Raw genomic sequence first — 25,759 nt, 5'->3', positions numbered from 1 at the left:
CAGAGTAGCCTAAGAACTTATACTCATGACCCATGGACATGAATAGTGGGGTGCGGATTGCCTGAGGGAGTAGGGGTTCTTGGAGGCGGCCAAAGGGGAAAATTGGAACAACCGTAAGAGCATTATCAATAAAATATAATTTTAAAAAGATAGTATGTAACAGTACATAAACTATGTGTGTGTTGGGTGGGAGGAGGGATCAGGAACTGAATTAAAGGTTATATAAATTAAATACTTTACCACCACAGTCCCTGTATTCCTAGTACTTGGTAATCCAATAAATGCCTACGGGGGAACAAGAAACAAAACAAAAAAAAAAAAAAAAAAAAAAGAAAAAGAAAAAAACCCCGCCGGAATGAATATATCAGTTATTTTAGTGATTTAGTAGTTATTGCTGGGTGGTAGAATCATTGTGGATTTTGTTCTTAATATATTTCTGCATTTTGAAGTTATCTATTATAAGCATTCATCATTTTCTGATTTTAAAAAAGCTAAGTTGACAAAAATGACAATATTAAAACCATTTGATAATAATCCTTATAATGTAACAGATGTTAGGGTACTCCAACAATGGACTTGGCCACAATCAAAGCTTTCCAAGATTCTACATCTCTCCATTTCCAATTGTGTAAGACCAGTTCCAATGGTTTATTCCTTATATCCATGGCTGGTGAAACTGAAAATTGGTATCATCTTTTAAAAATAAGTGGTAATATGTATCTTTAAAATCTTTAATTTCAAAGGTGTATGCCCTTTATTTCAGCACTGTACTTCTCAATAATTATCCAGAGGGGTAATCTAAAAATTAAAAAAAAAATACAATAAGTTGACTATTGAAACTTATCTACACTGTGGTGAGCTGAAAGGAAGAATGGTCATACAGTTCAGTTATTCAACAGAATATTACTTCATCATTCAAAATGATTATCAAACAAAATAGAAAAATACTCAGGTTAAATGAAGAAAAATACAACATTGTATATGTCTATGTTGGAGTTACTACATAAAATTTAATATTTCTAAATATAAGGAGAGGAGGGGAACATGGAAAAATGGAAAGTCTTTTTATTGGGGTGGCTAGATTAAGCCAATCTCTCATTAGTAGACTTGTGATCACTAGAACATGGTATATAGCTTTCTATTTCTACTGAAAAACTGCTATTACTATTTTAAGATTGTCCAGTATACATATTATCTAAAAGCGTTTACTTTTATTTTCAAGTATACCAAGTTTGGGAAATATACAAGTCGGAGCTAGTGTCATTTGCATGTGCATGTTAGTGTATTATCGTACTTCTTAAAATGTACTTGATGAAATCTCACTACAGGCTCCACGGTTGGAGGATTAATACTGACCAATTGATTAAATGGAGACGAACATGAAATGATAACAACAATCACTCTAGGGTCTTAGAGCAATAGCGATCATTTCCTGCACTGTATTCGATCCATATTTTTCTTTGACACTGTGATCTCAAAGTGCTTTTTATTTTCACAGTCATTGGACCCCAGATCCTCAGTTACTAAAACCACTCCAAATGCCGACATTTCTTCAGGGCTTCAGAATCAACACAGTGGAGACACACAGAGAAAGAGTCGTCCACCATTCTTACCGAGCAACCACATTCCAGCCAAGATTCCAGAAAACTGCAGTATTCTGCAGACACTCTCACGCATCCAGGAAAAAAACAACCACGTAGAGTAATAATAGACTCAAAAATAAGAGAGCAGTATCTGCGCGAGATTCCCACAGCCGATAAAGAGTGACGAAAATGTGGGGAGAGAGGAGCACTCCCCTCCGCATTCCTCAGCTTTCTGCCGTCCAGGTCTCCCAGTAACACCTGACCTCCACCGCCAACCCCCCACCGCTCGCAGCGGCTGTCCGACCCTTCGGCTGCCGCTTGCCCCGCCTCCTACCTCTTCCTCCGCCTCTTCCCATCTGCTCAGCGCCTGCGCGACCGGAAAATTCGCGAAGGTTCCTGAAGCAAAAGCAGCCGTTTCCGGAAGCCTGCTGCCGCCCAGCCAACAGACCAGCGGTAACGGGGGAGAGTCGTAAACGCAGAGGCTTGCGGTGCTGGTGTTTGGGCCTGACTCGTATTGGTGGGGAAAAAATGGCCCTGCTGTGCTACAACCGGGGCTGCGGTCAACGCTTCGATCCCGAGACCAATTCCGATGGTAAGAGAAACGCGCTGCCAGCCTGCCCTCCCCTCTGCACGGCATCCCGGGGGCCGCCCGGCCGACGGTGTGCCCGGTACCCCCCACGAGCCGCACTGCGCTGCGCCCGGCAGGGCCGCTCCGGGCACCCCGGCGGCTGCCTCGGTGTGCGGGGGCCCTCTGACCAGGGCACCCCGGCAACGGCATCTGATGCCTTTCTCTGCCACCGCCCGAACCCACTGACCCGCTTCCTGGTGGCCCCACGTGTTCCCACCGTCTCCCGCCCTCTCTTAATTCGCCTGAATTTAGAACATTGTTATCCCCAACACCCGTCTCTTTGGGGAAGCAAAAGTCAACCAGGTGCTACTGGTCTCCCTTGGGGGTTGATTTGCCGTGAGTGAGTGAGTGTAAAAGACAGATACTGACATCCAGGGACGGGAGGGTTGGGCAGGGTATTCTAGCATTTAAGGTCAGCCTCCTGGTGTTAGTATAGGAATTTATTTATCTGATAGCCTGCAGTGGGAGTGTTTGGCAGGCCCACTGTTACAAAGTTACTTTTTTACAAAGTGTAGTTACTTTGGAAAACGATTCTGTGTCTTTATGCCATTAAGTTTTGATAAACCTGCCCCGCGGGTAGGGGGTACAGCCGCATTTGTGTTCGTTATTTTTGCTTTGGCCTTTCTATTTTTTAGTTCTTATTATTATTTTATCCTCACCTGAGGATGTTTTTTCATCGCTGACAGAGATATCAAGATCGATTGGTTGCCTCCCTCCCACCCTCAACCTAGGTGTGTGCCTTCAAGGGGAGTGGAGCCCGCATCCCTGTGAAGCTCTAACCGGCGGAGCCATACAGGCCAGGGTATATGGCCTTCCTAGTTTAATAACGTGCCGTCTTATGGATAAAGTGATTGAATTATCCCCACCACACCAAAGTGCAGAGTTACAGATGTAAAGTGAAAGTTAATGACTAGACTAGATGAAAAATAGAAAATGATCAATGAACTTGAATTTTTATTGGTGAGTGGGATAAAGTAAGTTGATTCTTTGAATATTGCAGGACATGACAGCACTTTCTCAGATTCAGCCATTATTTAGTGTACGTTTTCTATGCACCAGATATTAGACATTATTACATTATCTCATTTTAATCTTCACAATAACCCTGTGAAGTATGTATTATTCAGAGAAGCATGAGTTCAACATGGTAGCAACGTGGTTACACACTGTGAAGATTAAATTCTTTGCATTTTTAAATCCTCATGACCTTTGAGATGTCTGAAATATTTACTTACCTTGGTGCCTAGGTGAACTGGTGACATCATTTAAAATAAAACCTTTGCCTATGTAAGAAAGTAAACTTAGCATCTGCACATATTCTACCTTAGTATTAATTAAATTGGGAAGCCTGATACTTTGTTGTACCAGACAATATGTTTATAGGGTGTTGTGTATGTATAAGCCTAAATTAAGAGAAGATACAGCCCTGTTTTGGAAGTCAGCTCTGTGTGTGTAGAACTAGGAAAGAGACTGGGGGTGGGGCACAGGAAAGCCAGAGGAGTGGACTGTGTCAAGGATTGTGTGATCAAAGTACCAAATTCATCTGGGAGTGCCCATAAGGTTCCTCAGAATATATTTGTTTTAGAAAAATGGGGGTTGTTTTAGAGACTAAGAATGACTACTCCAGTAAGTTGGTTGATAGAATGAAAAGTTAAGAAAATGATGATAGGGAGAAGATAAGAGCCAAGGGCAAACTGGACTTGGTTAGAAGAAAGTTCTATGTAATGGGAGAGGTTTTATATGTATTGACTAAATAGCAAGATTCCCTTCTAAGCTGATAGGACATTTTAGTTTGAAACACAGCTAAAGGAATGTTTAAAGAAAACCTGATCCGTAATTTGCATATATTAAGCCATTCTGCAAATTGTGCCACTTTACAAACTGTATTTTATTTAATCCACATAGAGGTATGTGAGAAAATTGAAACAGTTACCAAGAGGCAGAGCCAGATTTGAGCCAGGGTCAGATTTAAAGTTAAAAGCCGTTGGCTCTTAACCACTACCATGTTACAGCTTCTTGTCCATAAAATATTTCTTTGAGAAAAACTGGTAAACCTGATACAGAAAGGCTAGACATGACATTGTCCATCTGCTTGTTATTTACTTTTGGAAGTAGTGATTTTCCAATTTTGTTCATAATAGTTGTATGGCTAAAACCTGACTCACCGCTACTTCCATTCTGCCAAAACTGACCATTCTTATGATAATGCCTCATACTGTGCTATACATTATGCATTTTATGCCCCTGACTTTGTAAATTTGGTGTTTAAAAATACTCTCTGTTCTCTACTTCGATTCCCCTCTCAATTTCATATCCCTCTGCATATTTACTTCTGTTTTGAACCTCTTTTGTTAACCCTTAATTCCATTACTACCCTTAATTAACAGCTTCTTTCTAATCCATGAGTTTACGTTGCCAGGAAAATACTTGAAACTTTCTTGTTTGATTTGCTAGCCGGGTGTCTAGGTAACACCTGGTTACTAAATTAGGAAACCATGATAGCTGTTAATGCAGGGATAGGGAGATTTCCTTAAGTACCAGTAATTAATTATTTTACAGAAACACTGGGAATTTGAGGTTGTAACAGTTGAACTCCAGGCAGACACGAAGGTTGAGCAAAGCAGCCTTATAAGAAAATTATACAGGTGTGGAGCTGACCCATGTTCTCTAAGTTTATGGTTCCCTCAGCCAGGGAATAATGTGTCTATTAATCTGATTTTTTTTTAAACTTAATACTCCATATTGCAAAGTGTAATAAGCCTATTTTCATAAGAGAGTTAGGTAAAAATTACGGGTGTAATGAGAAAGGGTATAAGGAAATACGGAATAAAAATCAGTGAAAATAGACTGTAGAACTTCAGCATTTTAATGAGGTTTGTATCTAGGAATTAACACAAGTTGAATTAGCAATTATGTATTATATCAGTTTTTAAAATTTTGAACCTTTTTATTTTAAAGTTTTTTAGTATATATTTTATTGATTATGTTATTACAGTTGTCCCATATTTTTTCCTCTCCTTTCTGCCCCTCCGCCCTGCACCACCTGCATCCCACCAGCATTTCCCCCTCACCCCCACCTGAGTTCAGGCCCATGGGTTGTGCCTATAACTTCTTTGGCTTCTCCATTTCCTATACTATTCTTAACCTCCCCCTTCCTGTTTTGTACCCACTATTTATGCTCCTTATTCCCTGTACCTTTTCCCTCTCCTCCTCCCCTCTGATCTCCATTCTGTGATTCTGTTCCTGTTCTTGTTGTTTGCTTAGTTCTTTTTTTTTAGGTTTAGTTCTCAGTGTGTTATCATTTTACTGTTCATTGTTTCTGATCTTCATTTTTTTCTTAAATAAGTCCCTTTAACATTTCATATAATAAGGATGTCGTGATGATGAACTCCTTTAACTTTACCTTATCTGGGAAGCACTTTATCTGCCCTTCCATTCTAATGATAGCTTTGCTATATACAGTAACCTTGGATGTAGGTCTTTCATGATCTTGAATACTTCTTGCCAGCCCTGTCTTGCCTGCAAGGTTTCTTTTGAGAAATCAGTTGATAGTCTTATGGGAATTCCTTTGTAGGTAACTTCTTTTCTCTTGCCGCTCTTAAGATTCTTTCTTTATCTTTAATCTTGGGTAACGTAATTATGATGTGCCTTGGTATGTGCTTCTTTGGGACTCTTTGATCTTCCTGGATCTCCTGCAAGTCTGTATTCTTGGCCAGATTGGGGAAACTCTCCTTCATTATTTTTTCAAATAAATTGTCAAGTTCTTGCTCTTATTCTTCTCCTTCTGGCACCCCTATGATTCAGATGTTGGAACATTTAAAGTTGTCCCAGAGGTTCCTAAGCCTCTCCTCATTTTTTTTGAATTCTTGTTTTTCCATTCTGTCCTGGTTGAATGTTTCTCTCTTCCTTCTGCCCCAAATCATTGATTTGAGTCCTGGTTTCCTTCCCTTTATTGTTGGTTCCCTGTATATTTTTCTTTCTTTCACGTTGCATAATCTTCACTTTTCCTCCATTTTGTGACCATACTCAACAAATTCTGTGAGCATCCTGATTACCAGTGCTTTGAACTGTGCATCTGATAGATAGGTTGGCAATCTGTTCATTGCTTAGTTCTGTTTTTGGAGCTTTGATCTGTTCTTTCATTTGGGTCTTACTTCTTTGTCTCAGTGGGCCCGTTATGTTGGGAGGCACAGAGCCTTAGGTATTCACCAGGCGGGGCAACCAGGTCCCTGCCTTGTGATGCTGTATGTGGGGGAGGGGTCCAAGAGGGGACAGTGCCACTTCCTTGGCTCTCGGACACCTTTCAGTCACTTCTTCCATTACCCACAAGAAAATTGGTCCCTTCTAGTGCTGATTCCCAGGTGGGCGGGTTTGTGTACATTCTAGGACCCCTTGGGTCTCTCCAGGGGACTCTCCTGTGAGGCTGGGAGTTTCTCCCACTACTGCAACCCCCACATGTTTTTATAGCCAGAGGTACTGCTTTCTTTTTCTGCACTGGAACCCCGGCTTACATGGCCTGTCTGGATCCCCAGCTGTTCCTCACGTTTTATCTGCACACACCTGTGGGACTGCCCAGTCCACCAGCCGCTGCCTCGCTGCGAGCCCCCTCTGCCCTGGCTGGCTGTGTCTGCCCCTCCCATCCATGTGGATGAGTGTTTCTTCTTTAGCTCCTTGGTTGTCGGGCTGCCATACAGTTCGATTTTCTGGCAGTTCTGGTTAGTTTTTGTTTTTAAATTTGTTGTCCTTCTTTTGGTTGTGCAAGGAGGGAAATTGTATCCACTTACGCCTCCATCTTGGCTGGAAGTCCAGAACCTTTTCTCATAGAATACCTTTTTAGAGAGTGTCTTGGGTAACTAAAAGTTTGATGGTACTTTTGTAAAAACAGATTTGAAAGATGACTGCCAAAATCTTGGAGCTTAAAGTTTTGATACTAAATATATTTTACTACAAACAGCAGAGGAATATGCAATATAACTTGTTATACTTGAACTAATCTGTGTTATTTTTTTCTATAGCTATCATACTCTTGAACAGAACTTTACTACCATTTTAATACAATGTTATATTAAGCACTGTATGCCATGCCTCAGACTTGAACATTAGTGAATTTTTAAGGAAAAATATTACCTGCATTTGAAAAGATTAAATGTTAATACCTGAAGGAAATAATGTTATTTCTTTATTATAAAGTAGTATTTTTTTTCTTCTCTTTTTTTGACCAGATGCTTGCACATATCACCCAGGTGTTCCAGTCTTTCATGATGCATTAAAGGTAGGAACTTGATATATTTCAGTGTCTATATTTGTAATGTAAATTTAGAGTGAAATAATACATCTTTATTTTCTCATCTTTTGTGACTCTGCTTTCCCAATGACCATTTTTCAGGTCATTTGAGCAGGTATTCCACCAAATGCAGGTATAGGTGTTTTCCAGTTATAAAATTGTGTTATTTCTATCCCAACTCTCATTTACCATACCCGTCATTTCTTTACTTTACTAATTTTGTGGGGAAATGAAAGCAGTTGTTTTGAATCCTAATCTCAATCTGTCAGTCAGCTGCTGTCTAAATAAATATAGCTCTGGATTTTAGGAAAGATTTATATAAACACTAAATGGTGCCAATCACAGGACATACATGTAAGTTTAGAGTGAAAGTAAACAGGAAAGAGATGCCATCTGTTTCCCAGCTGTACTTTGATGTCCTGGAGGGGTAGTGGCATAACAAAATGTTGACCAGGTTTTTCATGGTGGGTTTTTTGACCTTTTACAATTTACGATAATATGGTACAGTTTCCATTGTAGCTCTTAAAAAGAAAATGTTGCAGCATGGCTGCCATGGTTTTAGGTGTTGTTACTTGTATTTAGGAACATTAACATCTTATTAAATGTTTAAATATTGTCAGTGCCCTTTGAATTTCTAATTATACCCTTCAGAAAGTAGTTGGACATTTTCTGGCATTTATCTTTTAGGTAGCCAACGATCAACAAAGATGTACGAGCAAATACCAAGTTTATGTTATTCTGGTTAGTTCTAAGTGAGGAAAATGGTCCAAACATTCAATAGAGCAAGATGAGACTTGACTTCTTCTCATATCTTTTTAGCCTATTTACAAACTTATGGAGATAGAAACTGTGAATCTGTAAGAATATATATTTTTTTCCAGGGGTAGGGGCATTTTTATCTATCCTAGACTGCCATTCTGTTTATTTTTCCTATTATATGTTTTTCTTTTCCTATATTTTCTTCCTATCTCTTAACCATAGCCATATTTTGCTTCTCAGTCTTTGACTTCCTATTTTCTCTTATTTTGTTAATTCATTCCACCTTAAATGTTACCTCTATAGCTTCTACAGCATATTCCATTTATGTTTGTCGTTGGTAACCACAAACCAGTCTCTAAAGTGTACTCTTATTCCAGAAACAGCCTGTCTCTCAGCAATTACTGCTGCTAATAATGATACCACTTAACTTTCCAGTCATTCAGTCCATCGCTTTTTAGTTTTTACTACACAACTGTTAAATATTCTGGTTAATTAATCTTAATGATTTTATTTTGAAGTATCTATTTCTGTCTTTCCCAATCCTACTGTTTATTATTGTCTCTACAAACATTTCTTGAAGACCTAGACTTTCCAAGACTATTGGATTTCACAGCTCACTAGATTTTAAATAAAATATGTAAATCATTATAGTATCTACTATTGCCAGTTTTCTATGTGACCAAATAAGAAGTTAATCATTACACTAACAAAAGAAAGTATATTTTAATATTCAAATTAGAAGAGGCATATTTAAAGAAAAAGACAATCCTTCTTAAGAAATGGCCATAACCTTATACTCACTATTTAAATTTATCTGTCCCAAATGCCAGTCTGTGTCTCAATTTAGAGTAAAAGAGTTAAATTTCAAAATAAATTTTGAATTACAGCATTTTAAATTTTCTTTAAAAAACTTTAAATGTATATTGTGAAAAAAACTCACTACAAAATTCTTCAAGCAATTATTGGGAAAAACAGTTAAATGCGGGTGGTTACATGCAAAGCGGGCCCTTAGTCTGTATTTCAGACCTACAAAGTCTTGAGAAGAGCTGCCTTTTTATTTCCTTATTTTCTATACTACAGTGGAATTAAACTTAAAGCCATTTTTTGATTAGCCAGTTGATATTTTGTTCAGAAATTACATAGTGCCTAACAATTTCTATTTTTTATGCTTCTGACTGAAGCGATCATTTAACCTTCAAAGATCTAACAATGCTTAAGCTGCTATATTAATTAATCTATGTTCTGAAAATAAGTTGCACTTTTGTTGAGGAACAGCTATTTAGAAACAAATTATAATTATTATCTCTGACTTCTAAAAATTAAGTACTTTTTTTTAAATCCTCACCTAAAGATATGTTTGATTGATTTGAAAGCGAGAGACACAGAGACACAGATTGGTTGCCTCCTGTATGTTCCCTGACTGGGAATTGAACTTGCCACCTCAGTGTGTGCCCCAACTAGAATCGAACCTGTGACCTTTTGGTTTGTAGGCAAGGCTCTGCAGCCAACTGAGCCACCTGGCCAGAGCAGTCAAGTGCTATTTTTAAAAACATGCAGTTTTTGTTTCCCTTTTCTAAAAGGTGTTTCCATTCATAATAGATCACAACACTGTTATTTATTATTTTTAACACTGTTAGTCGGGTTTTTTTAAACCAAGGACTAAAAACATTTCACATGGTTAGATGAATCATTTTATACCATTTCAGAACTGTGGACTACATATACTCAAGTCATTTCCAGATTCAAGAAGTTAAGTGCAAGTAGAGTGTTTCACTGGGTTTTGGTTTTCATGCAAACACAATTTTCAATTTTTTTCCTCTTATGTTTCAGGGTTGGTCTTGCTGTAAGAGAAGAACAACTGATTTTTCTGATTTTTTGAGCATTGTAGTAAGTATTAATTTCTTTCTAGATTATCTCCTAACAGTACATATTCTGGGAAGCTCTAAATTTGAGGAGTCTGATTTTAGACTAGTCCCCCTTAACTTGCAAATCATACTTTTCTTTTAAAATGGAGCTTACCCCCTCCTACAGTCTTTAAAATAGTTTATCTGTTTTAGAGATTAAAATTTCAAATTGTCCATTTTTTTTAAGATTTTATTTAATTAGAGAGAGGGAAAAGGAGGGAGAAGGGGAGAAAAAGATCAATATGTGGTTTCCCCTCATGCACTCCCTACTGGGGACCGGACCCCAACCCAGGTACGTGCCCTGACTGGGAATCAAACCAGTGACCCTTTGTTTTGCAAGCTGGAACTCAGTCCACTGAACCATATCAGTCAGGGCTCAAGTTGTTTGTCAATTCTTGACATTAGTAGTTCTGAAAGAATATCTAGAAGGTGGAAAGTGGAAGGCAAAAGGTTAATCCATTTTTAGTTAGAGACAGTACATTTTTATTAAATCTAAGATATCATTAAAATGTACCATTTTATATACTTTTAAGAAAAAAAACAAAAGCTGCTAATTAAATGACATATCGTTAATCTTTTGATTTCAGAGATGTTAAAATATATGTATGACTCAATGGAGTATGGAAAAGGTATTTATTGAATGTTTGCCACCTGCCAGATGTGCCAAGTATTCTATTTTATTTAATCCTCTCAATATCTTAAGTGCCTTTATCTCCATATTCTGATGAGCAAACTGAGGTTTAAAGAGATTAAATAACTTTCTCAAGGTCATATAACTAGTTAGCAGAAAAGGGGATCAAATGGAGGCCCTTTTTTGTAAATAATTTCTAGAATTCTCTTTGTGAGATTTCTAGAATTTCTTTCCTATAAACAAGTTTGTGCTGTATGTTTAATATAGAGTTAAGTAGATATTTATGAAGTTTTATCCAGAGGCTTGTTTTTAATGCATTATTCAGATGTAATAAATTTGCTCATTTAAAAATATAGCAAATTTGCCCTGGCTGGTGTGGCTCAGTGGATTGAGTACCAACCTGTGAACCAGAAGGTTGGCACTTTGATTCTCAGTCAGGGCACATGCCTGGGTTGTGGGCCAGTCCCCCAGTTGGGGGTGTGTGGAAGGCAACCTATCGATGGATCTATTGCGTATTGATGTTTCTCTCCCTCTCTTTCTTCCTCTTTTCTCTAGAAATAAGTAAAATCTTTAAAAATATAGCACATTTTCAGTCTTGTTACTAGTTTCTTAAAATAAGTCCGTGAGATAAAAGTGAAGAAAACATGATGGAATTTATTAATAAAGCAAAATAGTATTTCTATCATGGCATGTGAAACAGATGAGAAGATAACTCTTAATACCTTTCACTAACAGGGCTGTACGAAAGGAAGACATAATAGCGAAAAGCCACCTGAGCCCGTCAAACCTGAAGTCAAGACTACTGAAAAGAAAGAACTATCTGAATTGAAACCCAAATTTCAGGAGCACATCATTCAAGCCCCTAAACCAGTAGAAGCAATAAAGAGGCCAAGGTACACTCTTTACAGTTGCATATTTTTGTCACATTTGAATAATAGCATTTGTTCCTGGTATTTTATGATGTTGCGTAATTCTATTTGTAACCGTTGTTCAGGTGACCAGCTCTTTTACCATTTGGTTTTCCTTTTTTTTTTTTTTTTAAGAGTTAATTTATTTATTTTTAGAAGGGGGAAAGGAAGGATCAAGGGAAACATCAATGTGGGGTTGCCTCTTGCATACCTCCTACTGAGGACCTGGCTTGCGACCCATGTACCCCGACTGGGAATCAAACCAGTGACCCTTTGGTTCACAGGCTGGCACTCAATCAACTGAGCCACAGCAGCCAGGGAGGTTTTCCTTTAGATATATCTTTTATATTCCCCCTCAACTCAAAGCCATGTACACAGTAAACTTCATTGCAGACTTGCTCACTGTACCATCATAATGGTGGAAGGGTTGGGGAGCCACACATCCATCCTGTGCCTTAGTTTTTCATGTCTTTCACCGTGGCATAGTGAAATTCTCTAAAGGAATTGTCCTTGTCAGGGAAATCAGTTTGAGTTGAAAGAACTTAGAGGTCTGTCTTTCTATTCTTTTACTCTTTCTTGAATACTTTCTAGGACATTCTCGGTGAAAGAATATTTAGTTCCCCAAATGTAGTAAAAGAGAATTTCCTTTTAGAATGATCCATTATATTGTTACTAAATCAGTATATAATTTTCCCTTGTATTGAGCTAAATTCTCTTTTTCATGTGTCTATATTGTGCCACTTAGAACAAGCCTAGTGACTCATTTTTTATTTTCTGATGCTGAAGGCTTATTCTCATTACTACTGACAAGTTTTTAATGTATTTGATTTAGATAACATGTCTGTTAAAGTACTTTTAAAATACCTGTTGCTCATTTGCAATAGAATTATACAGCTTGTTCATACTCTCCTTTTGATCATCTAGACTCTTAATTTTACATTCCCACACATGCATACTAGGTACCACTATTACATCAGGTCTTCACATTTCACTTGACTGTAAAGTTGTTTTAGAACTAAAATACAGGAGCCAGAAAACAGATAGGGGTTTGACCTCAAATATAGCTCCTTTTGATGTTTTATTCATACTTCGGACTTAACGGTTTACCACACTTTTTCTTTATTCATCTTAATTTATAGCATATTGAATAATACCAGACCAAGATAATCCTGAGATTTTCTGATGTTTGTTTATTTAAACAAACTACTTAGAATGATTTTTTTCCATGTTCACTTTATTCATAATCATGAGAGACTTTATCAGAAGCCTTGACAGCTGATTTGCCAGTTTAAAAAAATTATCAGGAAAAGACAGGAATTCTGGTATGACTCCTTCCGGAATATTACAGTGTAGCTGTAATACTATAATTGGTAATATTTGGTTCTATTTTCTTTAAGCAATGGACTGTTACTAATTTTACTTAAGAGGAAGTGGGAGAAATTAAATATTTTACCCTAAATACGTTTGATGGTGTTAGAGAGATTAGGAGGATACAGGTTTTTTAAGCAGTTTTTTAAGGGCCTCCTGCATCAGAGATTTTATTTCATTAAGAATGTAAAATGAATAAACTTAGGATTTCTATTTCTACTTTATTAATATTCTTCATATTTATTAAATGGCCTTAAACAGATCATACAATACATAACTTGTAAAACACTTAACCATTATGAAATGTTAGGGGTTGCTGTTACTGTTTTTTTAAACTCTACTAAAATTACCTTGTGATACAATTGTATCCGAATTTATTATAGATGCATACACCAGTGTCCACACAAAGTGAGTTATTTCCACCAGGAATATGGGTTCGCATAGTAGATACTTATTTCTTGTTTATTATATGCTCAGCATTTTGTTTAGGCTGGATTGTAAAAGTATATTTTGGTCCCTTCTTTGGAGATAACGCATCTTGACAAACTTGGATTGCTAGTCTCTATTTCCTTCCCATTAGCCTTACTGGTTAATAAGTTAATCTGTTGGTGGTAGCTTGATTATGTGAGACTTAATATTTTAATATCAGAACCTTTTCTATTAAAACAGAATAGTTAATATTTTTTAATAGGAAAAACTCAATTAAAAAACCATTTCATTTCTTTCCATAAATAGACTCTTAAGTATATTTATTTTTAGTACAAAGAAATATTTTGGTACATCAATGATGGTAATAAAGTTTCAAAATTCTCCAGCCCAGATGAACCAATGACAAATTTGGAATTAAAAGTATCTGCTTCACTTAAACAAGCACTTGATAAACTTAAACTATCATCAGGGAATGAAAAAAATAAAGGTAAGATTTTTGTTTTGTATGTGGTAGTTTTTTCTGTACAATTAACCATTTATCTAACAGAGATATGTGACTGAATATAAAAATGAAAAAGTAGCACATTGTCAGAAAGAACATATTTCTGTATTTTAAATGCCAATAATACCAGAATGGCTATGTGGTTTAACAGTGAATTAAATTTCTTTGATAATTGTAAATGTTTAATTGTACATGAGATAAAATCTATTCAGTATTCTCTGACCTATACCTGATACCATGGGAGGAAACTACCCTTTCATGATTTCTCTTGGATATAAAATTGTATTATAGACTAGAAAGGTATCATATCACTTTAGAGATAATTGGTAAAACCTAATAATAGTAAAAGGCTTATTAGCTTTTTAAATACATTACCTGAAAGATCACAAAGAAAACTTACTTAAAATGATTTTAATTTTAAATTATTTAATTTTAAAATGTTAGTGTTTTTTGTATTTAGATCACTTTTTAAATACTTGCTTGATGGAAAAGGGTACTTTTTAAGAATGGCACTATAGTAAAGTGTTCTATTTTAATGTTTCTCATTTGACTTTTTGTTTCAGATGAAGATAGTGATGAAATTAAGATTGGGACTTCATGTAAAAATGGAGGCTGTTCAAAGGTATATGTTGTAAAATTTGTGTTGGGTCATAGAAAATTTTAATTTTGAATAAAGCAAATGCAATTTAGTGAATCAATTCAGCAAACATTTGTGTGCCTGTTACATGTTGGGCACTGTGTGCTATGAGCTAGGGCTTATGAACATAGGTAAGAGACTGAGGAGCAACATATCTCATAGAATCCTGGGTTTAAATAATTCTGATGTAGCAAGCATTCACTGAGAACTTAATTATATGCCAGACATTGTTTTAGGGGCCAGGGACATAGTATTAAATAAAGCAGAAATCTCTATTCTTCTGAAGTTGATACTCTTAATTGAGGGGAAAAAACAAATAGGTAATTAAAATGAATTCAGGTAGTTATGAAGACAAGGAAATGGAGTGAAGCTTTAAATCAGAATGTCAGGGAAATCTTTTGTGATGACACTAAATAAAAAATCTGAATAATGTAGTGGATAAGTTACGTAAACCTTGGAGTAGACTTGGGAGTAGTATGTGTAGAGGCATTAGAGCTTGTCTATTCAAAAAATTATGCAAAAGGTCAGTGGGGCTTGGTCAAAGGTGTGTAAGTAAGTAGTACAAAAAGAGAGGTAGACAAGATTATAGAGGTCCTTACAAGCAACGATGAGGTGTTTGGGCTTTATTCTCAGTATAATGGGAAGCTAGTATCTGTTTTAAGTAGGGGTTTTAAAATTTGCCTTTGGCTACTAAGTGACAAATATAATGGGGAAGGAGTGGAATTTGAAGGAAAACCAGTTAGGGTGCTATTGTGAAAGACCAGACAGTGTGATCGGAGGGTATATTTTCAAGAAGTGGGTAAATGGCATCTAATCAGATATTCTCAGTGAGGCTTTTTCCTGCCTACTCTATGTAAAATTGCATATCCTCCAAGGTATCCACTCTCTCCTTTTTTCTCCATTGCATTTATCACCTTATGACACATTACTTACTTTGTTAATTATCCATCCCATCTAACTTTTTCTTCCCTTCCTTCCCTCATATAAGGTTTATAAGGAAATGGTTTTATTTATTTTGTTCTTTTCTGTATTTTGAATGCTTAGTACAGTACCTGGCACATGGCAATATGTGTAGAATGAATGATATTTTAAAGTATTAACAGGACTTGCTAATGCTGGAAGTGAAGGAAGGGGACTTGTGACTCTAGCATCCATGTGACTGGTCACATAATAAGAAAGAAGAGCTGTTTGGGGGGAGTAGGTTTGTAGTTTACCCTTACGTTAAGTTTGAGATCACCTTACTCTTTAGGGATGGGAACATAAATATAGTCACAAAGGTAGAAGTGGTAGATAAAAGAGAATGATTAATTCTTGGGGTAAGGAAGACAGTGCAAGTGATGGGTTAGTGGAGGAAGATCCACAGAGAGAAGGTATCCCAAATAAATTTTGAAACACATTTGTCAGTTCTGTAAATGGACAAAAGGGAAAAGGATATCCCAAGCACAGGTAGGTGAAACAAGTGGCATATAGAAAACAATAAATAATAATGGTACAGAATTTGCTAGTGTGAAGTTGAGATTAAAAGAGATGAGTAGGGGCTAGATTCTGAAAGGCTTTTAATACTGCTCAAAAGTTAAACTTTAGACCATCATGACCAGTGTGGCTCAATTGTTTGGGCAGCATCCTGGAAAACAAAAGGTCCCCAGTTCAGTCGCCAGTTTGATTCCCAGTCAGGGAACATGCCTGGGTTGGGGGTTCAGTCCACAGTCGGTGTGTATACTAGAAGAAGCTAACCGATCCAGCCAATTGGTGTTTTTCCCTCTCTCTGTCTCCCTCCCTTCCCCTTTCTCTAAAAATAAGTAAAATCTTTTTTTAAAAAGTTAGACTTTAGCTTATGGAAGCCATTAAAGACAATTTTTAAGCTTTTTCACTGAACTGTTACATTTAAAAACATACAAATATAAGTTATAGCTCAAGGGATTTTCACAAAGCAGAGCCCTCCTTATGCCTCCTCTCATTATTCCCGCTCCCAAAGGTAACCACATTTTTTCTATTAACGTTGATTAGTTTTGCCTGTTTTTGAACTTAATGTAAATAGATTGATAGGACAGGTACCCTTGCTCAATAAAATGTTTGTTAGAGTTATCTTTGTTACATGTAGCTGTAGCTCGTTCATTTTCATTGTTTTAAAATATGCCATTGTTTGAATATGTAGTCAATTTACCCTTTCTACTGCCCTTTAAATGTTTTGGATTGATGCTGCTATGAACATTTTTGTGCATGACTTTTGGGACAGATGAACACGTTTCTATTAGAGATATGACTAGAAATGGAATTCCTGGATGATAGAGTGTGTGTGTGTTCAGTTTTAACAGATATTTCCACATAGTTTTCCAAAGTGGTTGTATTTACACTCCTGTCAGCAGTTTATCAGGCTGGTTTCATTTGTTGTACACCTCAGTAACACTTTGTAATATCAGTTTTTTATATTTTCGTCATTCTGGTGAATGTGTAGTATTCCCAGTGTGGTTTTAATTTAACTTTCCAGATGATGAAATTGAGTATTTTTCTGTATTTTTATTGGCCATTTGGATATCCTCCTTTGTAAAATGTCCAGAATCTTTTATCTACTCTTCTATTAAGTTTGCTTTTTCTTAACTGATTTCTGGAATTATATATATATATATATATATATATATATATATATATATATATATATATATTTGGCTAAAGTTCTTTGTTGCAAACACTATACATTTTCACTATCTTAATACTGGCTTTTGATAAACAGAGGCTCTTTAGTAATATCCAATTTTCCTTTGTTTTCTGTGTCCTATTTAAGAAATCTGCTTACTTCAAGGTCATCAGTCAAAGTCTGTTAGTATAGTTTCATTGCCTGAAATCTACTGGTGATCATGAGGAAGGTTAGCAAATTAAAGTGATAGATATTTTTAAGTCAAATTGACAGTTTTGTGATAGACAACATATGAGTGGAGGGAGAGGAGAAATTGAAGAGCACGTACAGGGAGACTGAGTAGATATGGTGCCATCTAGTAAGGCAGGAAGACAAGTAGGAGGTTCAAAGGGGCAACAGTGATAGATTCAGAATTTAACATACTCAGTTTCATGTACTTATGGTATATTTTAGGAGATACACACACCCAATACTTTGGATCTACAAAAAAGTAAATATACAGAACTTTATTTTCTGTACTGTAGGTGGGTGAAATAAATACCAAAATAGAAAGAAAATATACTGCTGGCTGCATCTGTGTTTTATTAACATAACTTTTTGTGAATTCATCTGTAGAGCCTTCACCTACAGCAGCAATGGGGCCCGGATCTTCCAGAAAAATCCTGGAGATATATATAGGTCGGCAGCTCATTTTACCCTTCATAGGGATAAGAAATCATCACTCTAGAACTTCCGGAATTGCTTATTAGATTTTCCATATTAATTCATAATGCCCACACAGAGTTTATTGTGAACATAAGTCATACTGTAATTATATTTCTGTTGAGATTACTAATCTCTTGGTTTTAATATTGTTCTGTAAATTTAAATACCTGAATATGATTGGATGTGTCCTCATATCCAAAAGTCTGAAAGCATCTTACTACATCCTATTGCCTACTTTTCTATTCGCCTTTTTCATAGGGAACTGAAACTTAAGCATATTCAAAAAGGAATCTTTTTTTTTTTCTTATTGGAATGGCCTGGGATGAATTTATGACTACTCTAGGTAATGTTATTTCTTGAGCATTTTCATAGTTCATAGAGATCACCAATACTACAAATATGTGTGTAATGTAACACTGACATATGAAGATAATGCTTTCTCTTATTTTTTCTTTTAGACATACCAGGGTCTACAGAGTCTAGAAGAAGTCTGTGTATATCATTCTGGAGTACCTATTTTCCATGAAGGGTAACTTATACATGACTAATTAAAACTTTATGGTAGAGGTTAGAAAAGTTAACATGCTTTTAAATATTATTTGCCATGCAGCGTAGATATTTTATTTATATCATTGCGTATTCTTGGCAAAACCTAGAAATGTGGGTTTTGCCTTCTTTTTACATGTGAGAAACTGAAATAGTATTACAGTTAAGTGGCCATTGTGACTCAAACCTCATGTTTCTCCTTATTTTGTTATATTTCAGTGTGATACTCTATTTGGACTGAATAGGTTTTTTTGCTTTAAGGACTGTCTCTGCATTGCAGAATCTTTACAATTTTTGACGTTGGGGCACTGAGGACACCCAAGAAAACCTACACTTTCTATAGCCCTCAGCTAAGAGCCTCTCTCGCATATTACCATGTAGTTCTGGAAACACAATACTGTGTTAAAATCTTCCATTTTGTTTCCAAAACTCCTCAGGACTCAAACCCAAAGTTCTACTGTAATTTTTGTCTTCCAGAGTTAGATTTTTTCCCAAGTATATAAAAGTGGGTTTCACCTGTTTTGGGATTGACCTTCACAGTTGTGCACACATTATTTTTTAGTTTGTTTGCATATTCTCACTTTCTCGGATTATTAAAATGTGAGGATAGAAAATTTTTGGTCATACCACTTTTTTGGTGGTTTCATGAGGACATGAGAATGTGAGCTTTCAGTGAAAGGCTGATTGGGAATTTTTGTGTTGGGTTTAAGCATCGTTATTCAGGAGCTCCAAAATTGCTATAATAAAGAGGATTCTGGTTTTAAAATTATTCGTCATTTGATCATTTTAACTGCTAGGTAACTTAGATAATTGTAAGCTATTAAAGGTGCACAGTTATTTATTATCAATTTTTTAAAAAATCACACTTGTCACTATGATGCTTTTGGTCTTGATTGATTGTGAGATTTCTGAAATTTTTCTGTGATAATTTAAAGGATGAAATACTGGAGCTGTTGTAGAAGAAAAACTTCTGATTTTAATACATTCTTAGCTCAAGAGGGCTGTACAACAGGAAAACACACGTGGACTGCAAAGGATGCTGTAAGTAGCCTTTTCAAAATAACACTTTCAGGTGTTTTCATCTGAGTTGTTTTTAAAAATTTAAGATTATGCTGTCTTTAGATTAAAAAAGAAAGTTATCTCTCCCTCACACAATAGAGTTTTAATGGGCCTAAAAGCTAAAATTAATCTCAAACTCCCAGAGTATGTCCTTTGATCAAAATAGTCATTGTGTATATTGATACAATTATATGGATTTTTATGAAATATGTAAGCCTAGAAAGATTAGAACATATTTTTCTTTAATTCCATGGTCTTTTCCCACTTTTTATTTAACAGAAATCATTTGAATTATTGATCATTTAGATCCCTGATTCTCTTTGGCCTCTTAGCAGTTCATTCAACTACTCAGAGATGTACAAACACTTCATCTGGTGGCCAAAGACGAAGATTGCAGACTTGTTGGAATTGTTTTGAATGCCTCTGCTTGCTACAGGGAGATTTATCAACAACAACAAAAAAAAGCATCAGTTCCTACTTCCTTGGACATCCTTGGACAGCTTTTTTAAAAGTTTGGGGTTCTGCAAATATTTCCCCAAATCCCATTAAGTTGTAAGAAGGCAAGCAATTTATTGCTAAATAAGTGGTAGCTATTATTAATATTATTTTATATTAAATTAGATCTGTGTGTTCCCTTGGCACTAATTAAACCCAAGGCAGTGAACCTTTTCAGTGTATGTGTCTGAACTTAAAAGGTAATTGCAAATTTTCAAGTTGCTGTAGAGGTTCATTTTTCTGCATTTGAGTATTATATAGTTTCTCCTTTTTAATAACACATGGTTGGAGACTATAAATACAGAGTGGGGCAAAAGTAGATTCACAGTTGTGAGTACACAAAACACAGAATTTATTCTTGTTATTATTATTGTATTAGTTTCTATACTAACAACTGTAAACCTACTTTTGCCTCATGCTGTATATCACTCAAAGTAATTCATCTACCACAAAACTTCTAGGAATGTTTTATTAGCAAAAAGTGAAGTCTCCCTGTATTTTCTCCAAGGTCTAAAACTTTGAAAGATTTAGTTTGAAAAAATAAACTTGTTTTCTGTTGCATGCAAAAGTTTTCAGACTATAACCTTTAATGAAATGTTTTTATTTTTTTTAAAGCATGAATTTATCAAGTATTAAGTGTCTAAACCAGTTGCCTAAGAGCAAAAAAAAAAAGTGGTAAAAGTAATTTAAATTCAGATAGTATAATGGTACAAAAATGTAAATATTACTTTTTACAACAACAGTGCTTCAGTTTCCTGCATTATATGACTAATTTACCCTCATTTATAAAACAAGTCACAATTTGTCTCTTTTTAAAATAGTTCCTGATACGGCAATGTACTATTGGTAGACAATAATTATTTCCATAATAGTAATCAAAAGGCTACTTCCATGAATTTTTACTTTTTCTCTATGTTGTTATGAGAAAATATTCAATAACAGTAACTAATAGTTGTAAGCAGTCAATTAATTTTTCCCGAATTCTAGTTTGTAGAAGATAAGTCAAATATTCCTGTGCATGAAGTTAAGATGTGGTCTGGTTATACCGCCAAGAAAATGTCTTTCTCACTTCAGTCTTCTCAGAATGTTTTTATGGCTATACTTAGTGGATTGCAGAATTTTAAAACTGGATAAAGTTTTATAGGAGTTCTTAAATTATCTTTTTTACCATATGTTAATACCGTGGCCCTAAAAGAAAAAAAAATCAAATAGAAGGAGTAAGCATGTTCTCACATTCTCAAATCATAAATCTATAAATGTTTTTTGTATCATGACATACTGTTTAAACTTTTTGAAATTTGCCCTTACAAACATTAAGGACTCAGTTGTACGTGGTAATTTTTTCTCATTTAGATGGGTCAAATTCTTCTCCTTTTTTTTTTTTTTTTTTTTTTAAGATTTTATTTATTTATTTTTAGAGAGAGGGGAAAGGAGAGAAGGGAGAAAGAGAGGAAGAGATACTTCAGTGTGTGGTTGCCTCTCATATGCCCCCAGCTGGAGACCTGGCCCGCGACCCAGGCATGTGCCCTGACTCGGGGTCTAATTGGTGACCCTTTGGTTCACAGGCCGGCCCTCAGTCCATTGAGCCACACTAGCCAGTGCTCAAATTCTTCTTTTTAAGAGGTTATGTGGCACTTTGTGAACTCATAATGTTTGTCTTGTATTACAGGGGAAAAAAGTTGTTCCATGTAGACATGACTGGCATCAAACTGGGGGTGAAGTCACCATTTCAGTGTATGCTAAAAATTCACTTCCAGAACTTAGTCAGGTAGCAGCAAATAGTACATCGGTAAGTACCCTAAATATCTCTGAGTAAAGACTGTCTTTCATGTTTATTCTTTGTGTTGATGTAATACTGTTCTTATCTGAGCTGATTTTAAGGTAAGATCTTTTTAATCTTTCACATTTGAAAAAATAGTTTGAAACTGCTTTCATAGAAACTATTTTAGATGAAAATTTCTACATCTAGAGTTACTTGTAAAGCATTCTGGAGATACTGTGGTAGCTTTAGAAGATTTAGCAAATAATATGGTACTTAGTTCTCTCAAAATGTAAAATTTCAAATTTTTTTTTCTGTTACTGGTTTTCTCAAATTAAAAAAAAAATACAATATTGGCACTTAGTTAAAATAGCTTAAAGGATTTTTATCAATATATTCTTATTTTTATAATCATTATTTTATAAATCGTCAGTTTGGATTTGATCAGTTACTCAATTTTATATATATATATATCTTTTTCAGTTAAATGTGCACATTGTATTCGAAGGAGAAAAGGAATTTCATCAAAATGTGAAATTATGGGGTGTAAGTATTATGAATCATGCAGAATTTTTTCTTATATTTAAAATACCATTTATACAATAAAAGGCAGTACTTTAGTAATTGATGCTAGATATATAACCTGGTTATTCTAACCACAAAGTTAGAATGTAGGTATAGAAATAGCATTACAGCCCTGGCTGGTGTGGCTCAGTGGACTGAGCGCCAGCCTGCAAAGTGAAAGGTCACCTGTTCTATTCCCAGTCAGGTCATGTGCCTGTGTTGCTGGCCAGGTCCCTAGTTAGCGGCATGCAAGAGGCAACCAGTCGATGTATCCCCTGTGCATTGATGTTTCTCTCCTTTCCCTCCCTTCCCCTCTCTCTAAAAGTAAACAAATAAAACCTTAAAATAGCATTAGAGTCTTAGATTTTTGATTATTAAAATAGGCAAGACCAGTATTTTCCTCTAAGACTAATTAAACCACCCCGATTTACTTTATTTCTCTGATATATTGCAGGTGATTGATGTAAAACGAAGTTATGTAAGTATGACTGCAACAAAGATTGAGATCACCATGAGAAAAGCTGAACCTATGCAGTGGGCAAGCCTTGAACTTCCTGCAGCAAAAAACCAGGAAAAACAAAAAGAAGATAAAACAGAATGAATTGAGATGAAATAACAAGTTACTGCCTCTTTCAAAATTCTTAATTATGTGGTGAAGTGGTGGCTTGCTGCTGTAATCTTTGGTTTTGTTGTTGTTGTTGAATCTGGCATTTCAGGGTCAACAGTATAGGTTCTTAAAAGCCAAAGTCAGTTTATCTTGTTGTGCTTCCCATTTTTCTTTTGAGTTACCTAAGATTGAGTATTCATTTCTCCTCACTCATAGAACTGTAGTTGTGTCCCATACTTGAAGAAGCTAGAAAATAGCTCATAAATAGAGTAGTTCTTAGTAAAATATTATGTTAAGCAGAGGAATATAAAGTAACATTTGTTCACATCTCTTTCTCTTATTCCCTAATTAGTAAAACAAGATGAAATGTCAAATTTTTAATTAGTTTTTCATGCATTTGTGTTCCTATAATACTTGAAAATCTTTAAGGAAAAGATAAAGCTCTGCAGTGTTTTTTCCACTTGGGACAGTTACTTTTCTGTAAAAAGATTAATTCTGAAGTAGTAGTAATTAGTTAAACAGGAATATGTGCATTGATTAACAAATCAGAATTTGCAACTAATTAAAAAAAGTTTTTATTAGTACCTATATTACTTGCCAAGCAGAACCATATAAGAGTATAGGAAACATAAATAGAAGTGTAGAGGTATCAATTTGGTTAAAATTCACCATTTTGTAAGACTAAGCAATAATGTTAAATATCTCTTTCCTGATTATTCAAGGTCTTGGTATGGTGTTGTGGCTAAATTGTATCTGAATTACAGCTTACACCCTCTTAAAATGTTTAATTAAATATAAGGAGAAACTAAATATATATATATATATATATATATCTGGCTTCCCTTGATAAACTATCTGTAAAATTATAGATTAAAAAGCTTATGGAAATACATTAGTTCCAGAAAACTAAATATTTAAGCTTTGCTTTATGACAACTATTACATGTTAAATAAAATAGCTCGTTTTATAGTTTTTTTAGGATTTCATGAACAGTTTGACAATTCTAGGTGATACAATGTTGATTATCTATTGTACTGTATTAAATAGGTATCACAGAATTAGATTGTTTATGCTAATTGAACCCATTAAATGATAGGTCGCTTTCTGAGGTAGTGCAGAGCTCATGAAGAAAATGAAAAATGTTATGAAGGCAAAAACTGGCAGAATTTAATAAACTTGGGCATGAATTACACTTACATAGATTAAAATGATTATTTCCTAAGCCCCTTGAGTGTTTTTCTTTTCTTGGGATTAATGTAATCCTTATAAAGGAAAATTTGCAGAAGTACAATTTTAGTTAAAGAGTTAGTATACCTCACTCTGAAGGGTCAGCAAGTTACCCTGAGATGCAGTTCCGCAGTTCCTGAGTAGTTCAGCGGCACTACAGATAGAGAGAGGAAAAGTCTGGCAGTCAGGCTGTCATGGCACAAAATAGCATGGCAAGAAATTTTTAGTAGTAAAAATTGGACCCAAATAGAGTATATAAGTTTATATTGAATTGTATTTAAATTTTTAAAATTTATCTTTTATAATTTAGGAACCTGGGTTCATAAGAACACATGCAATCTTTATTGCTTAGGGAGATAGTGCTATTTGTTTTGATTTGAGGTAATGATTACCCTCTTTTAGTGTTTCCTTCTTTGAGGATATTTTCCCCAAAACAATACCTTAATATGTTATGTGCAATTGAACTGTTATTTAAAACAAGTGCATTATAGGCCTAAGAGTTAGTTACAAAGCACTGACTTTTTTTGTTTTCGGAGAAAACCTACCTATTTAGTTTGGTTACATTAGTGACCCTTCTGTTACTTATTCCCATGAACCTCTGAATTTGTTGCTCAGATTAAAATCTAAATGATACTTCTATTAACACATAAAGAGACACATTTATAATTAGCTAAAATGTTTTATTTTTATCAGTCAAAATTAAAAAATGGTTAACTTTATTAAGTTGTTTCTCTAGAAATAAACTTTCTTCCTCCTCATTCAGAATTTACTGTATCAAAACAAAGATAGGTTTATTATATATACTTGGTAACTAATCTGACAGTTAAACTAACCATGGGGAACATTATTTTTCTTGTGTAGCACATTTGCTAGTATAAAATAAGTATGGTTCTAAGAAATTGCACTTTTATTTCTTTAATTCAACCTCTTATTTTTTAGGTAAGTTTACATAAGAGTTACAAAGAAAGTACAGTCTTTTATATCCCATATTAATTTTCCTCTTAAAGTCTTACATAATCATAGAACATTTACAAAACCTAAGAATTAATTCCAGAAAACTAATTCTGCTGTTGACTAAAGCAGAACATTAATTTTGACCATCTGGTTTTAGAGGAACACTATTAAAGGGCAGTTTTTGACCTATCCTAGTTTAAGCCAGGAATTTATAAACCATTAAAAATATAAATTGAAATCAATCTACCATTGACAAATGTTTATAGGTAAAAAAAAAAAATGTAACTTGTTCTCACCATATATAGGCAAAGAACTACAGTAATCTATTTTATTAGAATTTATATTATATGCCATAGATTTTAATTTTTATTATGTATACATTTTTTGGTTGGTTTTCTTTAGATAATTCTTCAGCTGTCTAAGGGTAAAGAGAACCTTAAAGAGTTCTTGCAAATATTTTAAGTGACTTTGGATTATTGCTCTGCCACCCCTTGCTTTAAAAAAAATCAGTCATTCTCCACCTGAAAATGCTTTTCATGCATACACAATAAAATTTTTAAAAGTTCATTTATGAG

At 35.1% G+C, this 25,759-nt stretch overlaps 1 protein-coding gene across 1 annotated transcript; it reads left to right on the top strand.

Annotated features, from left to right (window-relative positions):
• The first annotated feature begins 1,960 nt into the window (after positions 1 to 1,960).
• Positions 1,961 to 25,759, top strand: CHORDC1 (cysteine and histidine rich domain containing 1). The gene is made up of 11 exons (XM_054577436.1): positions 1,961 to 2,175; positions 7,434 to 7,483; positions 10,085 to 10,141; positions 11,525 to 11,682; positions 13,881 to 13,981; positions 14,560 to 14,618; positions 18,432 to 18,502; positions 19,455 to 19,560; positions 21,743 to 21,862; positions 22,316 to 22,378; positions 22,851 to 25,759. Exons 1-11 carry the CDS (start codon positions 2,112 to 2,114, stop codon positions 22,995 to 22,997), a joined length of 996 nt encoding a protein of 331 aa, XP_054433411.1. The 5' UTR covers positions 1,961 to 2,111; the 3' UTR covers positions 22,998 to 25,759.

The sequence above is a fragment of the Pteronotus mesoamericanus genome, unplaced genomic scaffold, assembly GCF_021234165.1.
Source record: "Pteronotus mesoamericanus isolate MK-2021 breed Mesoamerican mustached bat unplaced genomic scaffold, CSHL_Meso_final contig_43, whole genome shotgun sequence".
NCBI lineage: Eukaryota > Metazoa > Chordata > Mammalia > Chiroptera > Mormoopidae > Pteronotus > Pteronotus mesoamericanus.
This window is presented reverse-complemented; position numbering and strand designations above follow the sequence as displayed.